The sequence below is a fragment of the Macrotis lagotis genome, chromosome 1 (assembly GCF_037893015.1).
Source record: "Macrotis lagotis isolate mMagLag1 chromosome 1, bilby.v1.9.chrom.fasta, whole genome shotgun sequence".
Lineage (NCBI taxonomy): Eukaryota > Metazoa > Chordata > Mammalia > Peramelemorphia > Peramelidae > Macrotis > Macrotis lagotis.
The window spans coordinates 721233038-721258152 of record NC_133658.1 but is presented as its reverse complement, the minus strand read 5'-3'; the positions used below and the strand labels follow the sequence as shown (position 1 = coordinate 721258152).

Genomic DNA, 25115 nt, shown 5'->3' with positions numbered 1-25115 from the left:
ACCAATCAAAAACTTGGTAACTCTTGTTTATAGACTTTGGGTCACAGCTCTTCCTTCTTCAATGAGCTCAATACTTCACTCACAAATTTTCTCTCTTCCCCATCTTCTGCCCTCTTACCATAGGACTTCAACATACATATTGACTCTCCCTCAAACACTCTTAACAACTAATTTCCTCAAACTACTCATTACTCATGACTTATTCTTCCACTCCAACTTCAAGGCATACACAATAGTAGTCAGACTTGCTCTTGTCCTTACCTACAAATGCATTATTCCATGTTCAAGGATTCTGACACCTGATCATAGCCTATTGCCTGTTTTCCCTTCTGCCCTTCCCTTAACAAAATCCTGCTCTTTGTCTGCACCATGACCTCCAATCTCTTGATCCCTCAATTCTTTTCCAGGTTCTCATCCTTGCATTAGTGAATTTTCTTTTCCTTATCTTTATCATTTGATGAAACCCTCCTCTGTCCTCGAGTCTTTGGCCCCTTTATCATATTATCTGTTATGACTAGCCAAGTCTCAGCCTTGGATCACTCCTACTATCTGATTTTATTCCTACACACATGCTGCTGAATAAAGGTGGAAAAAAATCAAACAAGTGCTTTGACTGGGTTCATCACAAATTAATTATTACACAATCTCAACTGCACCCTTCATTGCTAGGCAATCCTTTCACATCTCCCTTATAAACTCCTCATTCCACTCTCTATAGCAGCTCTTCCAAACCTTTTCATATCTCCTCAAATATCCATAACTTTCCCTTTCTCTACCCTCACAGCTGAGAATCTTGTTTCATATATTGTAGAAAAACAATGAAGTCATTTACTATGAGCTCCATCTATTCCTCTCTTCCTCATCTCTTATTAAATGCCTTCTGCCACTATCTCCACTCCTGTATCAAATGAAGAGACCTCACTCAATACCAAGGCAAACCCATCTAGCCACACAAGCAATCCCATTCCAAAACCATATCTTTCAATATGTTATCTTCTGTTATCTCTCTACTCTGTCACTTAACCTCGATCTCTATCTACTGGAAACTTCTCTATAGTCTATATGCATGCTCATGTCTCCCCCATCTTCAAAAAATCCTCACTTGATCCTTTCACCTCCTCAAACTATCATCCAATATCTCTTTTGCCTCTTGTAGCTAAACTCATTGAGAAACCTGGGCTTCCAACCTCATCATTCCACTCAAATTCCTCTCTCCAAAGCTGCAATGATTGTTTTAGTTGCTCACTCCAGTAGTCTTTTATCAATCCTCATTTTTTTTGACCTCTCAGCAAACTCTGGCACTATTTATCACCTGCTTCTCTTTAATACTCTATTTTCTAGGGTTTGGGGGTCAATCTTTGCTACTTCTCCTACTGCTCCTTCTTGGTCCCCTTTGCTAGATTCTCATCTAGATAATGCCCTCTAAGCATATTTATCCTTCTGAATTTTATCCTGGGTTCTCTGCTCTTTCTCCCTCTTCATTATTTCAATTGGTGATTTCATCAGCTGCCATGAATTTATTGTCATTTCCGTGTCTAAATCTATATATCCTGCTTTAACTTCTGATGACCTCCAGTCTGATCTTTCAAACATCTCAAACTGAATGTCAGGTGATATCTTAAATTCAACATGTCCAAACCCCCAAATGGCTTTTTTTTCTCCAAAATGTTTCCCTCTCTAAATTTTCCTATTGTTTTAAAAGGGCACTACCATTCTTTCAGTCCACCAGGCTTGCCACCTAAATGTTATCCTCAATTTTTTTACTTTCTCATATCTCCTATATCCGATTGATTGCCAAGGTCTGTAGATTTCAATTGTGTAACATCTCTGGAACAATGCTTCCTTCTTTCCTCTAATATTGCCACCACCCTGATATGTTTTCATTACCTCACTCGTGGATAATAGTGTATTAGCCTGGGGTGTGCCAGCCTGAGTTAAGTCTCTCCCCATTCATTCAGCTGTCAAAAGCGCTTTTCCAAGGCACAAATCTGAAAACATCACTCCCTTAACTCCATGCCTCCCTATCATCTCTAGGATCAAATAGCAGAATCCTCTATTAGTATTCTAGCCATTTCTGTCCCTGACTTTTCATTCTTCTTGTTCCTATTATCCCAAGGCCTCCACACCCTCTGCAGTTGTGACACTTTCTTGGCTGTTCTACAAATATGACATTCCAACTCTCAGCTCTGGGAATTTTCTCATGTTGTCCTTGCACCTGGAATGTTCTCCCTCCTGGCTTCCTTAACTTCCTTCAAGTCTTAACTAATATCCCCCCCTTATAGAGGAAGCCTTTTCCAATTTCTCTTAATTCTATTGTTTCCCTTGTGTTATTTCCTTATTGTCCTGATTGTACACATTTTGTTAATTTGTTTGTTCATTGTCTCCATCAGATGTGAGCTCTTTTTTTGTTGTTGTTAGGTTTTTTGCAAGGCAGTGGGGGGTTAAATGGCTTGCCCAAGACGACACAGCTAGGCAATTATTAAATGTCTGAGGCCGGATTTGAACTCAGGTACTCCTAACTCCAGGGCCAGTAATCTATCCACTGTGCCACCTAGCCACCTCCCAGATGTGAGCTTTTTGAGGGCAGAGGCTGAAAATAAGTTGAATATGTAAAGGATTCTTTTAGTTGGGCAAATTAATTATCTTTATTTAGTTTCTAAATACTTATGCTTCCCAATGCACCTTGGAGACTTAAGAGTTTTCCTCAGTTTTAATATGTTTGCCTATAGAAAAAAAAACAGCTAAAAATGAGTAAGGGCAAATTTGAATAAACTTAGTATTTTAATTGGAATAACTGATTTACCTGAGATATTTCTGCTAAATAGGCACGCCGCTCATCATTGGTCTTATGGAAAGCCTAAATTAAACATATATATTAAGTCAATATTAAATAATGTTAACAATAGTATTAATAAATTTAAATTAACTAGGAACTTCTTAAGTTACATATTTCTCATCAGGATTTTATTATACAACATAGTTTTCTATAAAAGACATTAAATGGCATAGTAATTTCTTTAAAAAAAAATGTAGAACAGAATAGAAACAAACCTTTGATGCTTGCTCCAATCTAAGCTCATATTCTTTTACTTGATATTCAAGACTTCGTTTTTCTTTTTCTAGCTGTTTAAGTAACTGATTTAAAGAATTCTGGAATTATATAAAACACATTTATCACATATATTCATCAATAATTACAAAATTTTATACAATCTAAATTTTAAATTATATGCTTCAAATTCTGCATAGGAAGTTTTTTCAATTCTGACATTTTACTCAAAAGAAATACAGGGTCAGATATTCAAAGAATAAATAGTACTTTTAGTTGCTTAGTTCACATTATAACCTTAACCTTCTGCTAGACTTTTGTTATTTAAGAGATATCCCAGGACATTTATAGTTAAAAAGGGAAATGTGAGCAGTTATAGAAGAGCCTAGTTCTCAAACCCTAGCAAATAACCTCAAACTAAAAAGAGACAAAGGCAAACTTCTCAGCCCAATCTAAAAACTATACAAAAGTCAGTCTTGAAGTTGTCAGAGGCTAGTGGAGGGGCTACACAACAGAAAATTTAGCAAATCCCCAGTTAATGTGATTGAAGGTAGAGGCCAGGAAAACTAGCACAAACTCAGACTATAATTGCCTGGGGGAAAAGTCATTCCAGAGTACACAGAATAAGATAATGTAAATAGCCTCAGTTGTAATATGGTAAGCCATTAGAGGGCTCCAACGGACAAAGGCCTGAAGTCAGAGCAGAAAAGTATCAGTGGACAGCCTGGGGAGGGGACCTATTTTAATTGTTCACTCTCTGGAGCACTATGAACAATAGCAAGAGACAAGGCTAATAACTAAGGCCATAGGGACTGAAGCTTAGGGAGGTTGTGCTGGATTTAACTGGTTCTTGTTAGGGCTATAGCAGATAATGAAACCAATTTCCAATTGTGACCTATTCAAGGAGGAGACTTATGAAAGTCAGAAATCACAGTGGATCTCCAGAAGACTGAGGGAGAAATCAAGAACTAAGGCAAAAGTTGAAGTCTTAGTACCAAGCATTCCATCCAGCTAGGAATTGGCAGCAGACCCAGAATATATAACAGAACTTTAAAAAAAAAAAAGAAATCTTGCCAAATTCATCTAATATTACAGGAGTGGGCTCATCTGAGCAAAGAATACCAAATTCATGAAATGAGATGGGAAATATGAGTAAACAAAAGAAAATACTGGTATCAATGAAGCCCAATTGCATGAACTAAGGCTAAAAGAAGTCAAAGAGTAAAATCTAGAAGACAGTAATCATATAACATGTAAGCAGAATCTCAGAGGGGAAAAAAATTGACTTAGCCATAAAGACTATACAAATACCTGAAAAAAAATGAAGTTTTTTTTAAAAAAGGAAAGTTTAAATTAAATCAAATTTTAAGAGGAAAAATAAAAAGAAAAGTAGACCTAGAGGTAGAAAACTTTACGTAAGGAGTAGACTCCATGAAAAATACAATGCAGCAACTTAATAAGAAATGCTAAAATAAAGTCAAAAGACTAAAAAAATATAAAGTATTGAAAATCAATAATAACTAAGCTGGAAAATAGGTCAAGAAAAAAATTGTGAATCTGGATTGCTTTTTATTACAGAAATATAGAAATTTGGTTCTTTCAATATCATCCTGCCTACAACTGGCCCCACCCCCACCTCCATGCCACCCACTCTAGGAATTCAGTAGCTTGTAGTACCCTTTTGCTTAGGAAGTCAGTAGGAATATAGATAAGCAATCCAGAAGTCTGCTAGCATTCTGATCAGACATATATCCTCTAGGGACACCTGAAAACTGGCCAGTGTACTCAGACAAGGAAGCTTTAGTTGGGTCAAATACTTCAAATGCTTAGGTATTCTGACCATAGACATAGGATCAAAATCTGGCAGTGCTCTGACTGGGACATCTGACCTGAGATGTTCTGTGTTTAATCCATGGCCCATGGACTGCAAGCAGCCCTCAAAGCCCATTCATTTGGTATTAATTCATTTAATATATTCTTTGGTAGTATAAGTTACATTGTAGTCATAAATAAATATTAACAACAAGTTTTTGTTGGGCAATGTGGCCCAGAGAAGCTAAAAGGTTGAGCACAAGCTCTAGAAGGGTCCCTGAAAGCTGATGCACATAGAACACATTGGGTGTAGGAACTGAAACCTGTCAAAGAGGTTTGAGTGCAAACACATCATTGGAGATGGAAATCAATTACTTGAAGCCTAAGAAATTGAGCTCAGGACCAAATATGACATGTTCCAGTTTCCATTCAAGAGTGCAGAAGAGGGTAGAAGCTGGTCCTGAGTCTGGCCTTGGATCAATGTCCACAAAAAAGAAACTGAGACTGGAATACACTGAACCAAGACCAAGAATACATTGAACACTATGAAGAAGTAATATGAGTCATATGATATTCAAGAAGTTTGAAAACCAAAAGAGAGGAACTCCACACCAACTACAACAACAGAAATTGCTTGAACCCTATTGTATAAGCCTCCATGGAAAGACACAAGATATTCTTTTTTTTTTTGCAAGGCAATGGGGTTAAGTGACTTGCCCAAGGTCACACAATTAGGTAATTATTAAGTGTCTGAGGCTGGATTTGAACTCAAGTACTCCTGACTCCAGGGCTTGTGTTCTAGCCACTGCACCACCTAGCCGCCCCAAGATATTCTTAAAAATTAAATTGTAAGTAAATTAAGAGCTCTGGATAAAAAGAATTAGAAAGAAGAAATTACCCAAGTAACAGACTCCCTAAAAACAGAAGCAGAGACCTCAACTCAATGGCCACATGAGAGAAAAGAAGCTAAAACAAAGAGAAATGATTGAAAAAGGAACAAATAAAAGGTATCTTATTTTTAAAAGAACAAAAAGTCTGGAAAATTAATGACAAGCAATGTAAAAATCATGTGATGATTAAAAAAACCATGACAAAAGAAAACAAAAAACTTGGAAACCACACTATTTCAAGAAACCATAAAATTAAAACTTCTGAGATCTATAAAAATCAGAAAGCAAACTAAAGTAAAATTGACAAGTCACTTCCTTGAAAGTAACCCCAAAAAGAAAATATCCAAGAATATCATTGTCAAAATACAGAGCTTCTAGGTCAAATAAAAATATTGCAAGCGAAAAGTAAAGAGTTTAAAATATCAAGCAACCATAGTCATGATTATACATGAGTTGCCAATGACAATGAAGAGAAGAAAATTTTGGAATATAGAAGTACAAAAGGCAAAAATGAAGGCTTACAATAAAAGTAACCAAACTATAAGACTGAGTATAATCTTATATAAGGAAAAAGAAACACTTAATGACTAGAGGGCTTTTAATTATTCCTGATGAAAAGATAACTGCCGAGGAGAAAACTCTGAAATGCAAAATTAGAATTCGGAGAAAGTTAAAAAGGTAAATACATTTGAGCAATTGGAAGGGGCTAAATGATAGTGTACTTGCTTTCTAATGTGGGGAGGAGAGACAAGTATGCTTTCATAATCATAACTTAAAAGGTAACAGTAGCCATTAATAAGACAAAAAGCAGAGGAATTATTTTGTTCTGCCTCAATGGTTTTAAGAGGACAGGAAAAAGAGAAAACGAATATATTAGAGAAGAAATGAGAAAGGGAGGGAGGATAGATCCTCTAATTATTGAGGTATAGGCTAAGACTATATAAACATGGAGAAAGGTAGGCAGCAGTAGGCATTGATTACATGAACTTTCTTCTTGTCTGAACCAGACAAATGAGGCTTGCATATATACATGCAACACACACAGAATCTGGTTTAGAAATATTTTAAATCCAAAAGGGAAACAGTCAAGAACAGTGAAAAGAAGCATGGGACTATAAGAGTATAAGCAAGAAGAAATTAGCCATAATCAAAACAAATGTCAGTTTTTGAGGGTAAATCATAAATGAGGGAATAAAAGGAGAGTAGAAAAGGATAAGCGATCCACACCATGGGAATGAAAGCAGACCACTGTAATTTTGTATATTGATGTTGATCACATTTCTTCTCTTTTCCCCTCCCCCCTCGCCTTTTTCTTATAATATTGCATGTAACACTGGAAATAACCGTTTCTTTCTATAGTTGCTTTAGTTTCATTTTTATAGACCTAACCATGAATGATTTTTTTTTTGGTAGAAAGGCCCCCATATGCCAAAGGATAGTGGTTCAAATCATACAAGGATATTCCTAATATATCATGAAAAAGTAGAGCTTTCAATAGGAAGAGAGATTTTCAGAAAAAGGAAGTAATTTAGATGATTTGGGGGCTTTTTCCCAGATTATCATTCCTTTTCTTTTAGGGCCTTATTATCCTAATTATATTCTTTATTCTATCACCTAAAATCAATCACCTACAATCTACTCCCAGATGCTTAGCTAGGTACTGTCTTTCTGCAAGTTACTGTCTCTTCTTTTTCTTGGAGAAACAGTTTAGCTCTTTATTATCTGTTTTATCAAAACCTGTTTTCCTCAGACTTATCTCAATTACTACCCTGCCTCCCTCTGCTTCTACTCTTATCCAGTTGGAAAAAAAAAAAAAACTAGAAGACATACTATGTTGCCTGGGGCAATACAAATTTATATTATCAAATCTTAAATGGGCCCTCACTATAGCAAGATAATCCTTCCACTTCCTCCAATGAGATATTTTAATTTTGTTTGAATGATGCTTGGTTGGTCATTAGTTTCCATTTGCCCATTTCTAATTTTTAAGGAATTATTTTCTTTACTTAGCTATATGATGAGGCTTTACAAGTAGATGGGGAAAGAAGGAAAAGCAAAAGGGAAAGGAGAAAGGAAAGAATACCTTACTGAACACAGAATTCCAGAAAACAAGATAAGATTTTCTATTTTAAAATTAACCCTAACCCTAACCCTAGCCCTAAACTGGATTGGATCAAGTTTTTTTTCTTTTTCTTTTTCTGGTTTTTGCAGGTCAGTGGGGTTCGGGTGACTTGCCATGTCACACGGCTGGGTGACTGTTGGGTGTACAGGGCCAGATGTGGGCTCAGGTGCTCATGGCTCCAGGGCTGGTGCTCCGTCCATTGCGCCACCTGGCCATACCTACAATTATTACTATTATTTTTTAATTTTAATTTTTTCTCTCCCCTTTACTTTATTGCTCAAATGAGTCTATATTTATGGGGGGGGAGGTGTATTTCGTTTATTCTTAAACAAGAATATTTTATTAATGTATAAAAAACATTATTTGTACAAAATGAGAATATTAAAAAAAATTAAAAATGTGATTTTTCTTTATTTTTTCCAATTACATGTAAAGAAAATGTTTTCTTAAATAAAAAATGAAAAGAAACCAAAAAAAAGTTTATAGAATGGGAAAGACAAGAGATCTCCAAGAAAATTAAAGGTATCAAAGGAATGTTTCATGCAAAAATGGGCAAGATAAAAGGCAAAAATAGTAGGGATTTAACAGAGGCAGAAAAGATTAAGAAGAGGTAAGCCAGAATACATAAAAGAGCTATGGAAGAATGATCTTAACATCACTAATAACCTTAATGGTCTGGTTACTGAACTAGAGCCAAACATTTTGGAGTGGGCCTTAGGTAGCACTGCTAAGAATAAGACTAGTGGAGCTGAAGGAATTTCACATGAGCTATTTAAAATCCTATATGATGATGCTATTAAAAAGTACTGCACTCAATATGCTAGCAAATCTGCAAATCTCAATAGTGGCCACTGGATAGGAAAAGATTCGTTTCTGTTCAAATCCTAAAGAAGGATAATGCCAAGGAATATTCAATTTTTTTCAACAATTGAACTCATTTCACATGATAGCAAAGTTATGCTTAAGATTCTGCAAGCTAGGCTTCAGCAATATAAGAACTGAGAACTACCAGAAGAGCAGGCTGGTTTTTAAAGAGGCACTGGAACTAGAGACCAAATTGCCAACATTCACAGGGTAATGGAGGCAGCAAGTGAGGTTTCAGAAAAATATCTACTTCTCATTCCCTGATTACAACAAAATGTGACAAATCCTCAGAGAGAGAGAGTACCAGATCATCTTACAAGAACAACCTGTATGTGGGCAAGTGGTAATGGTTAGAAATGAACATGGAAGAACTGATTAGTTTAAGATTAGAAAAGTAGCACAATAAAGCTATATGTTGTTCACCATATTTAACTTATATGCAGAGTACATCATGCAAAATGCCAGACTAGACAAATCAAGAGTCAGAATTAAGATTGTTGGGGAAAATATCAACAACCTCAGATAGGCAGATGATACCACTCTGATGGCAAAAAGTGAGGAAGAATTAAAGTTCCTGATGAGGGTGAAAGAGGAGAGTGGGAAAATGTAGCTTGAAGCTTAACATCAAAAAATCCCATTAAGCTCCTGGCAACTGGTCTCATCACTTCCAGGCAACTAGAGGGAGAGAAATAGAAGCAGTGTCAGTTTATATTCCTGGGCTCAACAATCACTGCAGATGGTGAATGCAATCATGAAATTAAAAGATGCTGACTCCTTGGAAGGAAAACTGGCAGATTTGGACAGCATACTAAAAAGCAGAGATATCACCTTGCCAAAAAACAAAGCCATGGTTTTTCTAGTAGCAATGTATGCCTGGCTGTAAGAGATGAACTATAAGGAAAACTGAGTGCCTCAGAATCAATGATTTTGAATTGTGGTGCTGGGAGAAAACTTTTGAGAATCCCTTGAATAACAAGATCACCAAATCAGTAAATTCTTAAAGCAATTAACTCAGACTATTCACTGGAAAGTCAAATACTGAATCTGAAGCTTAAATAGTTTGGCCACATAATAAGGAGAAAGGATTCATTGGAAAATACACTGATGGTAGGAAAGATTGAAGGCAAAAGCAATGGCAGAAGATGGGATGGACAGATAGTGTCATGGAAACAACAAACATGAACTTAGACTTCAAGAGATAGTGAAGTCTAGTCATGGTCTATGGGGTCATGAAGATCTGAATAACTGAACGACCGCAAACAACACAAATACACCTGTCTCCCCAATACTTAACTAAATCCCCTAAATCTTAATCATACTTCCTAACAATAATGGTGCCCAGAAAAAAGGACTATTCTAAATTTAATGATATTTTATTTTCTCCAACTGCCATATTAAAACAATTCTAATATTTTTTTCTAAATTTTGAGTTCCAAATTCTTTTCCTACTTCCCTTAGATGGTAAGCAATCTGATATAGTTTACACATGGGTGATCATGTAAAACATTTCCATATTAGTCATTTTGTTCAAGACTGAAATAAAGAAAAAGACAAAAGAAGAAACAAACAAAAAGATGAAAATAGTATGCTTTAGTCTATATTCAGACAATACCAATTCTTAATCTGGAAGCGGATAGCATGTTTTATAATGATTCCTTTGAGATTGTCTTGGATCATTGTATAACAATGAATAGTTATATTCTTCCATAGCTGGATCACCACACAATGTTGCTTACTGTATAGAATGTACTCCTGGTTTCTGCTCATTTAGCATCACTTTGTATAATTTTTCCATTTTTTCTGAAACTGCTCATTTTTTATAGTATAATAAATTCCATCTCTTATCATATACCACAGTTGTTCAACCATTCCCCAACTGATGGACATCCCCTCAATTCCCAATTCTTAACCACTACAAAAAAACTTCCATAAATATTTTTGTTCAAGTTCTTTTATATTTTTAATTTGGGATACAGAACTAATAGTGGTATTGCTTTTGAATTGTGGTGCTGGAGAAGACTTTTGAGAATCCCTTTTTGTATAATTTTTCCATTTTTTCTGAAACTGATCATTTTTTATAGTATAATAAATTCCATCTCTTATCATATACCACAATTGTTCAACCATTCCCCAACTGATGGACATCCCCTCAATTTCCAATTCTTAACCACTACAAAAAAACTTCCATAAATATTTTTGTTCAAGTTCTTTTATATTTTTAATTTGGGATACAGAACTAATAGTGGTATTGCTTTTGAATTGTGGTGCTGGAGAAGACTTTTGAGAATCCCTTGAATAACAAGTTTACACATGGGCAATCAAGTAAAACATTTCCATATTAGTCATTTTGTACAAGACTGAAATAAAGAAAAAGAAGACAAAGGAAGAAACAAAGAAACAAACAGATAAGAATAGTATGATTTAATCTATATTCAGACAATGCCAATTCTTTATCTGGAAGTGGATAGCATGTTTTATAACAGCCCTTTGGGCATAGTTTCAAAGTTCTACAGAATGGTTGGATCAGTTCACAACTCCATCAATAATACATTAATGTCCCAGTTTTCCCGCATCTTCTCTAACACCTATCATTTTCTTTTTTTTGTCATATTAGCCAATCTGATAGGTGTGAAGTAATACCTCGAGTTGTTTTCAATTTGTATTTTTCTAATCAATAGTGATTAGGGCATTTTTTCATATGATTATAGATTATCTTTGAAAACTTTTTGCTCACATCCTTTGAATATTATTTATCAATTGGGGAATGACTAGTATTCTTATAAATTTGACTCAGTTCTCTATGTATTTGAGAAATGAGGATTTAGCAGATATACTTGCTAATTTTTTTCTCCTTTTCTTCTGGTTTTGTTTGTACAAAAACTTAAATTTTGTATCATCAAAACTGTCTATTTTATATTTTGTAATGCTTACTGAGCAAGGAAAGTGAAAATAGAAGTGATATTAAAGACAAAATAAAAGCTTGGAAATTATAAAGATCAATAATAATAATATTAAAATCTTGTATTTTCTAAATATATATATATATATATATATATATATATATATATATAAAGTGACTGCAAATATTTGCTATAGAATATCACTTGTGATATATGAGGCAGCTGGTGACACAGTGGATAGAGTGCCAGGGCTGGAATCAGGAAGATCTGAGTTCAGTTTTGGCCTTAGCCACTCACCAGCTGTATGACTCTGGTTAAGAAAATTAACCCTCTTTGCCTCATCTGTAAAATGAGCTGGAGAAGGAAATGGCAAACTGTTTCAGTTTCTTTGCCAAGAAAATCCCAAATAAGGTCACAAAGAGTCAGACAGGTCTGGAAAAACAACTGAACAACAAAAGTCATTTGTGAAAATTTGCTTTTCTGGTATCTTTATCAACGATACTTTTGTGTACATGTAAATTATCCTCACAAAAATGTTATATAAATGTGAAAGTCATATGAGTAGGTAGGTAGGTAGAAAGATTCTATCAGATGGATTTTAGGGAGTAATAATAAGATCTGAAATTTTTCCATGCCTCTGGTATCTTCCTCTATTTCAAATCTTCTTAGTGTCAACATGATGATTTCATTTCCAAATAGCTCTCTTTTGTGTATACCTAGTCTAATCAATTTGCTTTTCCTATCATTGTTTTCTTCAGTGCCATTTCTACTTTTATTCAAGACCCCAGATATTAAATTAATTCAAATGTAGTAGTATTACTGGGCCATGGTCATATAAAAAGTTTGTTACAGGTCATGGAAAAATGGCTGCAAATTAGGACCCAGGAAAGTTCAGGTCTCCCCCAAACACTAAATAAAGGTCTAAAAATACACAGAAAGAACAATGATAAAGAAAAAAAGAACAACAGTTCAGTTTAACCCACACAAACACACACACACACACACACACACACACACACACACACACACACACACACACACACACACACACAAAGAAAATGGTCAAAATTTCTGTAGAAATTCTTAAATGGAGACAAGCCAGGATATATAGAAAACAAATCTTGTGAACTGAGAGCAGGAGATAGGGCTAGACCAGAACCCAAGCAGCAGAGCCAAGAACTAGTTCCAGGTTTTTGAACAAGGCATCAAAGAATCCAAGAGGAACCAACTGAGCTAGCAGAAGACTGAGCTAAAATCCAGGAGAATTCCTGCAAAGGTCAAGGTCACCACATCCAGTACCAAGCAGGACCTGCCCAAACTATCTAAGTGTATGTGCTACTATGCCAAGTATGACCTAAGAACAAATCCTCAATCCGGAAACAATAGGAGATGTAAGTAAGCAGAAGAATATATTAAGTAAAAAAATACGATGAATTGCTAGAAACCAATAGGAAAACCCAAAAGAGGAGAATAATTCTATAAGTATAAGTAGAGGCTCAGAGAAAAGAATATCATGGCTTAAAGGACTAGGTGTGTACCTGGAAGAAATGATATGAGATATATAAAATTTATGTTAAAAGGAAGTGACAACTAAAGAGGAAAGAATGGCAAGGAGAATTAATAACTTAGAATAGATGGTAATAAATTTTATCCAATAATTCCTTGAAAATTATAATGAATCAGTTTGCTATGGGCTTTTCCATTTCTCATCATTTCCAGCTACATCCTTAAATTTTCTCTGAAGGACTTTGATTACTTAAGTATCTGACCAAACTTTCCTCAAACATTTTTCCTCTTTATTTGCTTCTTGATATTTTATGGAAGTTGGGATGGCATTATTTTATACCATCATTCTCCAAAAAGATTTTATAAATGAATTTATGTTTTAACTAGCAAGGGGATTTATGTCAAAGATGCAACTGAAATTAAATTAAATCAAACAAAAAAATCCAGACTTTATTAAATCACTATTCTGTGTAAAGCACTACTTACTAATTTGGACAAAAAGAAAAAGGTGAGATTGTTATTCTGTTCCTATGTATACAGTATTTTCATTTTTAGACAAACTTCCAAATTAATACAATATTATTATTATAATACAAGAATTAATATTTAATGTGAAATTGAGCATATCTTTACAACAGTTTTGGAGAAAAACAATAAACAATAACCCAATGCTCTAAATAAGAGTTCTAAATATTCAAACAACAATAAAAGTGTGAAGAATTAAAATTCACTTAGATAAACACCAAGTGCCCCCTTGTGGTCACTAATTTTTTTATTTTATACTTGAAAATTTAAGAAAAAAATGAAAATGAACCTAGATATTTACTAGGACAATGGTTTATAAACTGTTATTGACTTTTGAGGTCACAATTAATTGGCTTCCAGCTGACTGATGACATCTGAAGAGAATCTGAACCCAGTGACTCCTGAGACAACCTTGCTCCAGGAGGCAAGCTGAGGCTGCTGCTATGTCTACCACCTGTCAACTGACAGGTGTGTATTAAGCTATGTCTGTCTCTGGGTATGCCTCATACTTGGGAATCCAGCATATGTGCAAGAGTGGAACCTCGCTGGCAACAAATGGCTGGCACAGTGGCAAAGAACTCTTTTCTTCATCATTAGGAATAAATTTAGTCAAACCAGTGGTATCTAAGACACCACAAGTCTCTAACTCTAGTTGCCTTCTCTTAAGGAAACATAGCTACAATTCTGAGAAATTTTCTCAATTCAGGCGAGATCATAAAATACTTTTTTGCTAGAACCCAAGGGAAAACATTTCAATGAATTGCTTTATGTCACAATGTAAAGAAAATGTGCTTTAAAATGAACAAATAGTTTCTACTTTATAAATTCTACAAACTAGGTATTGGCAACATTTCAAAAAAAATCACAGGGGAGTAGTCCCCAGGGTGGCTAATCAGGCTAGGCCAAAGTTAGGAAATATACATGAATGTTAAGTAATCTTAAGCCAACCCTGAGTAGAACTATAATAGCAACCATGACTGGGTTCCTGCTTGGGGTTCAGTCTGGTGCTTCTTGCTGGATTGGAAATTTTTTTAAGATCTGGAATTAATAGAGACTTGGTTTCACAATTCTGATCATTAGAAATAATTGATATGAATAGAAAGGGGTTGGAAAAGTCCAATTGGCTTTTTCCATCTCCACTTGGGAGAAGAAATCTGGAATTTTTTTTGCCTAAAATCACTAAAGCTATGTCTTCCTTTGAGTTTTATAACATCTGAAATCTAATAAACATATCAACTAAGCCTTAATCCAAGTAATAAGGAAAAAAGTTAAATAGGTCAAAGCAAAGATCTTTGAGGACTCAACTGGACACCTCTCAAGCTGCCATGGAACCATTAATGACTAAGTGCTCTTTAGATTCAGACATTTATCCAAATCTGAATCCACCTAAGCTATACTAGCTTATATGTCTTCATCCTGTCCACAGGAATAGAATATAACATGTATCTTACTCAACTCTGGAATCCTATGGTGGCTGAGCTCAGTGTGAAGGATAATGGTTCAAGTTTGGCAGTCTCTTTTCCCCACAGACTAGGAAGAAAGAATACATCAAAGAAAAAATACTTTAATTGCAACTGAACATAAAAATAAGAGGAAAAGACATGCCACAGAATCATCCTCAGCCACCACAAAGAAATGTTTGCTCTCCTGCAGATTTATCCACTGCTGGGGTAAGGCTACAAATACACAGTTGAGATTCCAAAGTGGAGAAGTTTGGATTTCAGCATCATCTGCTTTGTGTTGAGGAAACATGTCCAGCCAGGCTCTGTCTGGATGTTGGTTCCATCTCCAATTCCAAAGCTTAGACCAGTCTACTCTACTTCTGCAGGTCATCCACTGAAGGCAACTCATCTGTGCCTAAGAAACTGTTGCTATTATGCTACTGCCTTGGAGACTGTCATTAATCTCTTAAGAGTGATATTTCTTGGGCCAACGTGCCTCAGGCTCTAACCTATTAGTCTTAAAATTAATTTGGCTGGTGGACAAAAAGTTTGCTCAGGCAGCTAGCTAGAGGAATTCAGAGAGAGCCTTCTCAATGGAAGGTGCCCAGACATTACTTAGATAAGACAGTGGAATTCCATTTCTAACTCAGAATGCTACCCACCCTATTCCCTCCTGCATAGTGTTTCTAAGGATAGGGATGATAAACATGCATCCATTTTCTTATGCTCTTTAAATCCACCTGTTAACTAATCCTTAACTGTGAAAATTGATCTGAAATTTAAATAAATCTCAAGGAGGCACTAGAAATACTGCACATGGGAGGCAGAGACAAACTCTACCCTATCAACAAAGCAAAGCTTTTACAACCCTTTTCTAACCCTTACAATCTTCCTCCTGCAAAATTACTGCACATTTTCAGAAATGTAGTTAACATCTTTCAGTTGTTGTTCAGTCATTTTTCAGTGATGTCCAACTCTCTCTATGATCCTCCTGGGGTTTTCTTGGCAAAGATACTGGAGTGGTTTGCCATTTCCTCCTCTAGTTTATTTCATAGTTGAGGAACCTGAGGCAAACAGGGTTAAGTGACTTGCCCAGGGTCACATAGCTAGCGAGTGCCTGAAACCAGATTTGATCTCAGGAAAATGCATTTTCCTGTCTCCAGCACCCTTGCAACTTTGAAGTGTCTCAGGTAGTTCCCTGAAGACTCTGCCCTACAAACAAGTTTCTAATCTGCCATTAGTGGAAGAAGTTCCTACACTGGGTGTTCCTCACATGATAAAAACTCCCAGGTAGGAGAGATCAGTATGGCAGACACTCAGTACAAATGGAAATATAGGACAAAACATGTCTTAAGAAAAAGGTGGACATTACATTAAACCAACTTCAGAGGCCACATGCAGTGTATATAAAACACAAAGCATCACATAAGTTGTTCATTGAAAGCAATAGACTAGGGGTGGCTAGGTGGCGTAGTGGATAAAGCACCGGCCTTGGAGTCAGGAGTACCTGGGTTCATATCCAGTCTCAGACACTTAATAATTACCTAGCTGTGTGGCCTTGGGCAAGCCATTTAACCCCATTTGCCTTTCAAAAAAAAAAAAGCAATAGACTAAACAGAAAAGTCACTGGCAATATGGAACATTTGATGACGTTTTACACACCAGACATGAATTACATATAATGCCAGTGGCCAGGAGTTCAAAACAAGTTGCATCTTCAACCATTGTTCCTGGAGCATTATATGGGAATCTGGTCACTAGGCCTGACATGTTGACAGTGGCACGCTCTCAATTTTCTACCCTATGTCACCTCTGTTCCTTGGCCTTCAGTCTCAATCCTGGGCCATGATTGTAGTCTCCCATGAAGTCTCTGATTCACTAGACTCATTTTTGACAGTTTTTCCTCCATTCCATTGTTTTTTATGGAGTCCTTGAATTGCCTAAAATCTTTCACACTAGAAAATTCCAGCTTTTAACCTATCCCTCTGGTCCCACCCATCAGGCTAAGGCCATTTACACCTCTCCATCAGGAATCTAGGGTATCAACCTAGGCTGCCCTAAGGGCTTGGGGTGTCTCTTTTCTCTATTCCATTGGTTCAAGCCTGTGATGGCTATGTATTCCCTACTGTCAAGAACCTGTGATAACACTCTAATTCCATTTAATGACTACTCATCATATAGCTTTTAAAAAGGGATATTTACTTCAAAAATATAAAGAGCAAACATACAAAATTTCTCCCAATACCTCCAGGGCATAGTCTACCCAGCATTACCTCAGTCTCTAGGGGAGTAGCTTCAAAACTTATCTTCAAAACTTATTTCATTTCCTACTAACCTTGATCCTTTTAAAGTTCATGTCCAGATGAATACTGATGCTGCCCTGGTTGTGGACCCCAGGCTCTGGAACACTGGGATGCCAGTGTGCCATTCCAATCCATTGCTACCACTAGGTTCTGAGGCTCTACCACCTTTACCCAGACTGGAAAACAATAATAATAAAAGCCAAGGACTCAGGCTTATTTATCAGGATGACCACATGACTTTCAAAAGAGAGAGAAGGCATGGTTTCTTACCAGTTCCTCTGAGAAAAGGAGTCACCAAATGAAACCAAATGAGTCAAAGAAAGGAAGTAACAGAAGATGACAGCTCTTTCTGAATGCCTTGGAACCCAAGAGCCTTCTCTTCAATACATGGACAATCAATTGGACCCAAGTAAGAAACCTCTACACAGATCTTTTTTTTTTTTTTTTTTTAGTTTTTGCAAGGCAATGGGGTTAAAGTGGCTTGCCCAAGGCCACACAGGTAGGTGATTATTAAGTGTTTGAGGCCAGATTTGAACTCAAGTACTCCTGACTCCAGGGCCGGTGCTCTATCCACTGTGCCACCTAGCTGCCCCTACACAGATTTCTAGGTCTTTACCAGGTACCTCCCTCACATAGCATTGTCTGTGATTCTCTCATAAGCAAGCTTCCTAGTATTCTTTGCATAGAGGCTGTATGACCATCCACTAGATCCTCATTACATTTATCAGTTCAGACCCTGCCCCTCCTCCAACAAACATCCCTAACCCTAATCTGAAGTACTGAGCTGATATGAGGCATGAGTGATGACAGCACCAAGAGACTTGTCCATAGAACATGCTATAAACATGTACCAAGTCCAGGACACTTCACCTTTCCTCAAAACACTCCTGTGGACTCCTCCCCACTGTGGTCTGAAGATCATTAAGCCTGAGTGTCAGGGAACATCTCTGGTTGTATACCTTCCCACTTTGTGGTTGTGAGATGAGCACTTGCCAAATATGGTGAATTTTCACTTCTGCCCTACCATAGCTGTATTACTAGGTTATACTGATCTCCCTTTTGATATACCTACTTTTAGGGGTCTCACATTAAGACTATGAAGCTTTCTATTCTCTGAGTTAAAATGTATTAAATAATGCCCCGTTGCTTTATATTACTGATTGATCTAATTATTGAGCAAAGTCCCAGTTGTAATGGACAGGATCGTTAGGCCAAGCTCTTTCGGTTTCCAGACCATGATGATTGATTTAGGCACTAATGTACAGCTTCACCAGTATCAGGTGAAAATGGAGAGGACTCTGAATTTAACAGGCCTTTCATATGGGCAGAGATTTCCCTCAGATCAAGGAAATCTTGGCAGGCAATCCCAAAACAACATGGGAAAAGTCCTGTATATTTAGGGTTCAGACAAGTATATTTTCTTTAAAAAGTAGGCTTTAATACTATCTCACTAATAATACAGAACCACCTTTCCCAGGCTTGATGCCTGAAGGTCTTATCCTTACCTAGGTCTAGGGACATATTTACAACTAAGTTATAATCCTTCTCTTTCTCATTGAAAGAGAAATTTATTCTTTTCTCTTTAATACCTTCCCCTTTTAGTAAAAATGGAGACATAAAACTTGCAGAGGTTGGACAATTAATAGGAGCTGCTCCTCATCCTGGAACAAAGGTGAGCCTAAGTCCTACCCCCCCTTCTCTCACCCACTAGTGTTCTCAGTTCTCTGCATTTTCTTTGGTATCTCAGTTGTCTGACTACTCCATCTGGCTACAGAAACAATAGCCCATCAAAGTCTTAGAAGAAGTGATGGTGGTGGTGATGATGATAGCAATAGCTAATTACATATATATATATATATATATATATATATATATATATATATATGGAACTATATGTGGCACAAATATTATCTCACTTGATCACCACGAAAATCCTGCAAGGGAGTTGCTATCATGACCCTTATTTTACAATTGAGGAAACAGAGGTAAATAGAAGTTTTTAAGTGACTTGCTCAATAAGCTAGTAAATGTATGAGGCTGAATTTGAAATCAAGTCTTCCTGATTTGAGGCCCAGCACTCTATCCACTATACTACCTAGTTGATTAGATGACTGGAAGAAGGAATAAAAGAAAAGATTCCCAGAAATGAGGCATGCTATTCAACTCTGCCTATGCAACTGCCTATAACATTAAAACCACCTGTTTTTTTTTCCATATCTGAAACTCAAGCACAAATCTGTCATCACACCTGGCAAATTTTGGTTTAGTATCCACTTGAGTTTCTGTCTCCATAGCAAGGTTTACACATGCTACTGTATGATTCAGAACTATACTTGTTCAATTGCTTTTTAGTTGTGCCTGACTCTGACCCTCCTGGGATTTTCTTGACAAAGATACTGAAGTGGTTTACCACTTCTACAGCTCATAATACATGAGGCACACAGAGACTTACCCAATATATGAGGTCAGATTGAATTCAGGATGATGAGTCTTCCTATCTTCAGGTCTAGCACTCTTAACTACTGCACAACCTACCTAACCATAACTCTATTGCACAGCTTTACTTCAGTTATTTGTTCTTAAGTATTTCCCCTTTGAGGAGTTAACATTTAAGAAAACTTCCTGAAGTGGCTCTACTCCTTGATTCATCTTTTTTGGCTCAAGTTTCCACCCTAGATCTGAAGTGGCTTCTCTTTTGGTCTTGATGGCTCACCTTGAGATGGTGTCCTGGTGTATCATGGTTTTTTTTGTCCTTTATGACCATTCTCTCTCTAGAGATAGTGCCTCTTATTTTCCTGACCCAGCCATATCAACTAAGTAATTAAAAGACTCTTCTTGCTGATGACATATTTATAGGTGTGAAACCATAGTGTTTCCTTATATAACAATCCCTTTATCACCTACACTAGTCAAGTGTGGGCCACCCACTCTAATGGCACTGTTCCTTTGATTTCCCCTCTTGGACCCAATTGGACCCAAGTAAGAAACCTCACCATATTTGGCAAGTGCTCATCTCACAACCACAAAGTCAGAAATCATGGTGAATCTGAGAGAGCTCCCCAAACTAGCTAGGCAGCATCCACAAACACTTGGATGGTAACTTTGGGGTACTCCATTTAGAAGGAGCATGTGGTCAACAGCAAGGCCTTGGAAGTTCTCCATTAATCTTCTGTTTCCTGGGGTGGGTCCCCTGCAATTTCTGAATTACTTCAGTGACACATCCTAGATCACACTCAGGTAGACAAGGACACCCCCGCCCCTGCAAAAAAATTCAATTCAACAAATAATAATAAGCACTTGTTATATACAGATAATCTCCTGTGCACAAGTACTTTGTAGAGACACAGACAAAAATAAACCAATGTGTGCCCCTATAATATACCAACATAATATACCAATTAAAAAAACCAATATGCTCTTTTAAGAGTTCAGAAGTCTTGCTGAGGTCGTAGAGATCATAATGGGCAATCATGTTGTAAAGCCAAGTCCAGTGACTTCCCTTCCAACTCCGTTCACTTCATTCAATTAAGTTATTACAAAACAATTGGGCAGCTAGATGGCACAGTTGATAGCATGCCAGGCCTGGAATCAGGAAGACTCGTCTTCTGAGATCAAATCTGGCCTCAGACACTTACTAGCTTTACGACCTTGGGACAGTCACTTAATCCTTTTTGCCTCATGTAAAATGAATTGGAGGAGGAAATGGCAGGCCACTCCAGTAACTTTGCCAAGAAAACCTCAAAATGGGATCACAAAGAGTTGCACATGACTGAAAACAACTGAACAACAAAACAAAATAATTACAAAAAAGTAGAGAATACTAAGAACTGAAGAAATTTGCCAAGGCCTTGTGGAGGAAGGACCCAAGCTAAAGGAAGAAATGGATTCTATGAGGAAGATGTGAAGACACTGAAGTCCATCTGGGCAGAGGTCCAGAGTCAGAAAATGAAATGGCCTCGATGGAAAAGAGTATGCAGTTACTCAGACTATAATGAAGAGTATAGCAACGAAGAGGAGTGATTTTAAATAAGACTACAAGAGTTAAATGGGAATTAAAAACTGTACTGGTCTTTAAATGCCAGATTGAAGAGTTTATATTTCATCATAGAAGCAATTAGAAGCCACTGAAAATTTCTGAGTAGGGAATAACATGGTTAGATTTGTGTTTGGATAGATTGGAAAGGGGGAAGAATGGAAATCAGAGATATCAATGAGAAGGCTATTACCACAATGGAGACAAAAGGAATGATGACCCAATTAGGGAGGATGCTACAAAAGTGAAGGGGATGGGTTCCTTTGAAGGTACAATCAACAAGACTAGAAAACTGGATATTAGAGTTGAGGGAGAAGAAAGAGATAAGGTTAACTACAATGTTGCAAACCTGGATACCTGGAAGGATGGGTAGTATCCTCAAGAGAAAAAGGAAAATTTGGAGGGGCAGAGTCATGTAGGGGAAAATATAATGCCTGTTGATTGGTTATAATGATATGCTCATTCATCTCTCCTGTTGTGGCCTCACCCTGAGTTTATACCAGTTTTATATCAATGTTCCCAGCACTAACAGTTTTTAGCCATTTAAAAACGTATTTAAAACATATTACCAATAATCACTCATATATTTCTGAATTTGTCTCCAGTCCCCAAGTTAATATGTCCTTACTTTATTTCATTTAATTATAACTACTTCTTAAATATAGTAAGATAATTTTAATTCTCAATCACCAACTTAATACTGTTTTATTTTACTATTAATTTACAAAAAAACCCCCTAAAATCTTTTTCATTACAATAAATAATTTCAAAAACATGGTTTGCCCTGCCACCAATCTCTATGAATATTTTATAAGGATTTTTAAAAAAATCTATAATTGGCATTCTATAGTATGGTATTGTAAATTAAAACTGCTGAAATAATCAGCACAAATTTCTACCTCTAGGAACAACAACAACAAAAAAAAAACCATTGAAATTTGAAGTAGCTCTAATAGCAATTTCCAAAACGTACACAAGATGGGGATATTGTTCCAAGAAAGATTATTTACTTTGAACCTAACTTTCCAAACTCTTAAGAGACATTAAAATGTATAGGCTTTATTGTACTAAAAATAAGGAGAATTTATGCGATGCATATATAGTTGAAATTGTATTTTGGACAATTGCTTTTATTCTTTGTGAAGTTATCCAAAATCATTTACGTCCAAATTTTCCCTTTGTTTAATAAGAAAAATTATTTTTACTCACCAATGGCATTCGTTCATAGGCACGAATAGAAGATAATCTATCTACAACAAAGCAAATCAATAACTGATATAAAATCAAGTCTCACTGTTTTCATAAGACAATCATATAATCACTCCTTTACCTGAAGGATTCCCATGAACTTTAGCCATTTTTTCTTGAAGACTTAATATTTGCTTTTCTAACTGATTATTAAGTTCAATTTGTGCTTCATAACGAGTTTTCCATTCATTACCTTGGTAAGGAAAAAGGATAAAAGCAAAATTACCCATTTTATATTTCAATATTGACTTTTTATTCAATTTAAATTTATAAATGCCACAATTTATTTAAAGTGAAAATATTTTAAATATGCTCTTTGATAAGTCTACAAACTGTGTGTTGACTTACATCATTTTTTTTTTAGATTTTTCAAAGCAATGGGGTTAAGTGGCTTGCACAAAGCCACACAGCTAGGTAATTATTAAGTGTCTGAGGTTGGATTTGAACCCAGGTACTCCTGACTCCAAGGCCGGCGCTCTATTCACTGCACCACCTAGCTTCCCCGACTTACATCATTAGATTGAATGACACATAAAGTAAAAATACTGAATCTTCAAACTCTCTCCTATCCTCACTGTACAAAGATCAAGGGACTATAATGGGAATCTTCTCATAAGTCATATCCCCAAGTTTCGAAATCTTGCTAGTCCTATAAATAAACTCTGCGATATATCCTCGCATTAGATTTTTTCCCACTTCCACAGATTATTGTAAATAATAACTTCACAAAAATTTTGTTTCATCCACCCCCCTCCTTCACTGCCATCTTTCAAAAGGATGCTCCCCTATCCCTCCTGAGTTATGATGCTACTCCTTGCTGACCCCAGATTAAAAGGTAAAATGAGGACAGCTAGGTGGCACAGTGGATAAAGCACTGGCCCTGGAGTCAATAGGACCTGAGTTCAAATTCAGCCTTAGACCTTGAGCAAGTAGATCTTAACCCCATTGCCTTAAATAAATAATTTTTGTTTAAAAAAAAAAAAAGGTAAAATAGGGGAGGCTAGGTGGCATAGTGGATAAAGCACTGGCCTTGGAGTCAGGAGTACCTGGGTTCAAATCCGGTCTCAGACATCTAATAATAAACCTAGCTGTGCGGCCTTGCGTAAGCCACTTAACCTCATTTGCCTTGCAAAAAACCTAAAAAAAAAAAGTAAAATGAGAGTTCCTTGACATTGGGGAAGATGAATTTTCCTAATTAATTGATGTCTGTATGAGCAAATACAAACTATCTAGTGTGTGACTCTGAAATAATATTTTGCATGAGAAAAAATGAACTCATTACTTATTTTAAACCAAAAGAACCCAATTTCCATGTTCTTTGAAAGGTGGCTCATAAGAAATGGCATAAGACATATAACTTAGTAAATATGTGATTAGGAAAGGAGGAAAACAAAACAAATAAATACAGCCCAAGCACAAAAGTGGTATTCACAGAATATAAAATGACTTAGAATAGAATAGTGTGAAAATAAGCATAAGAACAATTTATGATGAAAAGGTATATATATATATGTATATATATATATATATATATATATATATATATATATATATATAAAGGGATATTATAGAAACCTAAGATGATGAAAGAAAATACTTTCATATTAGCAGAAATACTAATAGGTCTACTGAGGTTGAATTTTATTGCATACATTATTAGCCAACAAAAATATAGTTATTGTAATATTTGTTGCAAATATGTAGAAAACTATACCTTCATCATCAACTTTTTTTAATCCTTCTTCCAATTCTACTATCTTGTTCCTTATTTCAATTGTTGTAAGTTGCACTATATCCCTGTATAATTAAGGAAATTGATTAAATAATATTCATCATCATCATTTAGTGTTAGAAAAATACTGTATTAAGAGTAATGTTCAGGGGTGGCTAGGTGGTGCAGTAGATAAAGCACCGGCCCTGCAGTCAGGAGTAGCTGGGTTCAAATCCGGTCTCAGACACTTAATAATTACCTAGCTGTGTGGCCTTGGGCAAGCCACTTAACCCCATTTGCCTTGCAAAAACCTAAAAAAAAAAAATAATAATGTTCAGTAACATTTTACCTATCCAGGACTCATCCTGACCCTTCAGTTGTTTAATGTGCATATGATCAAATATGCATATGAGAAAAATATATGCTGCATAACTCAAACAGTCCTAAAGCTAATCCATTGAAAGTAAAGCATTTCGTTGGATAATTTGGTGGGCAACAAAGCAGCACTTATTTACTCTCATTTTGTAAAAGATTCTGAAATATCTACATATCTGATTTCCTATGATTTTTGAGCAAAAAAAAATGGTCAGATAGAGAGGAATGTCCTTTTTTTTAAAAAAAATGGATGTGGATGTTGGCAAGAACTAAGGAATGACGATCTTTAAGAAGGAATGATATTTAAGCTTATTTTAGGTTGAGTGAAATTCAAA

The 25115-nt window shown here is 36.1% G+C and overlaps 1 protein-coding gene across 2 annotated transcripts in view; it reads right to left on the bottom strand.

Annotated features, from left to right (window-relative positions):
- Positions 1-25115, bottom strand: part of CCDC169 (coiled-coil domain containing 169) — a 72970-nt gene that overhangs the window by 43695 nt on the left and 4160 nt on the right. For both annotated transcript variants that reach the window (XM_074216027.1, XM_074216028.1), the window contains exons 2-6: positions 24409-24491; positions 22777-22887; positions 22656-22696; positions 3052-3150; positions 2804-2857 (exon numbers count right to left, since the gene is read on the bottom strand). In XM_074216027.1, coding sequence (XP_074072128.1) covers positions 2804-2857; positions 3052-3150; positions 22656-22696; positions 22777-22887; positions 24409-24491 — 388 coding nt within the window. The remainder of the gene's footprint in view (positions 1-2803; positions 2858-3051; positions 3151-22655; positions 22697-22776; positions 22888-24408; positions 24492-25115) is intronic.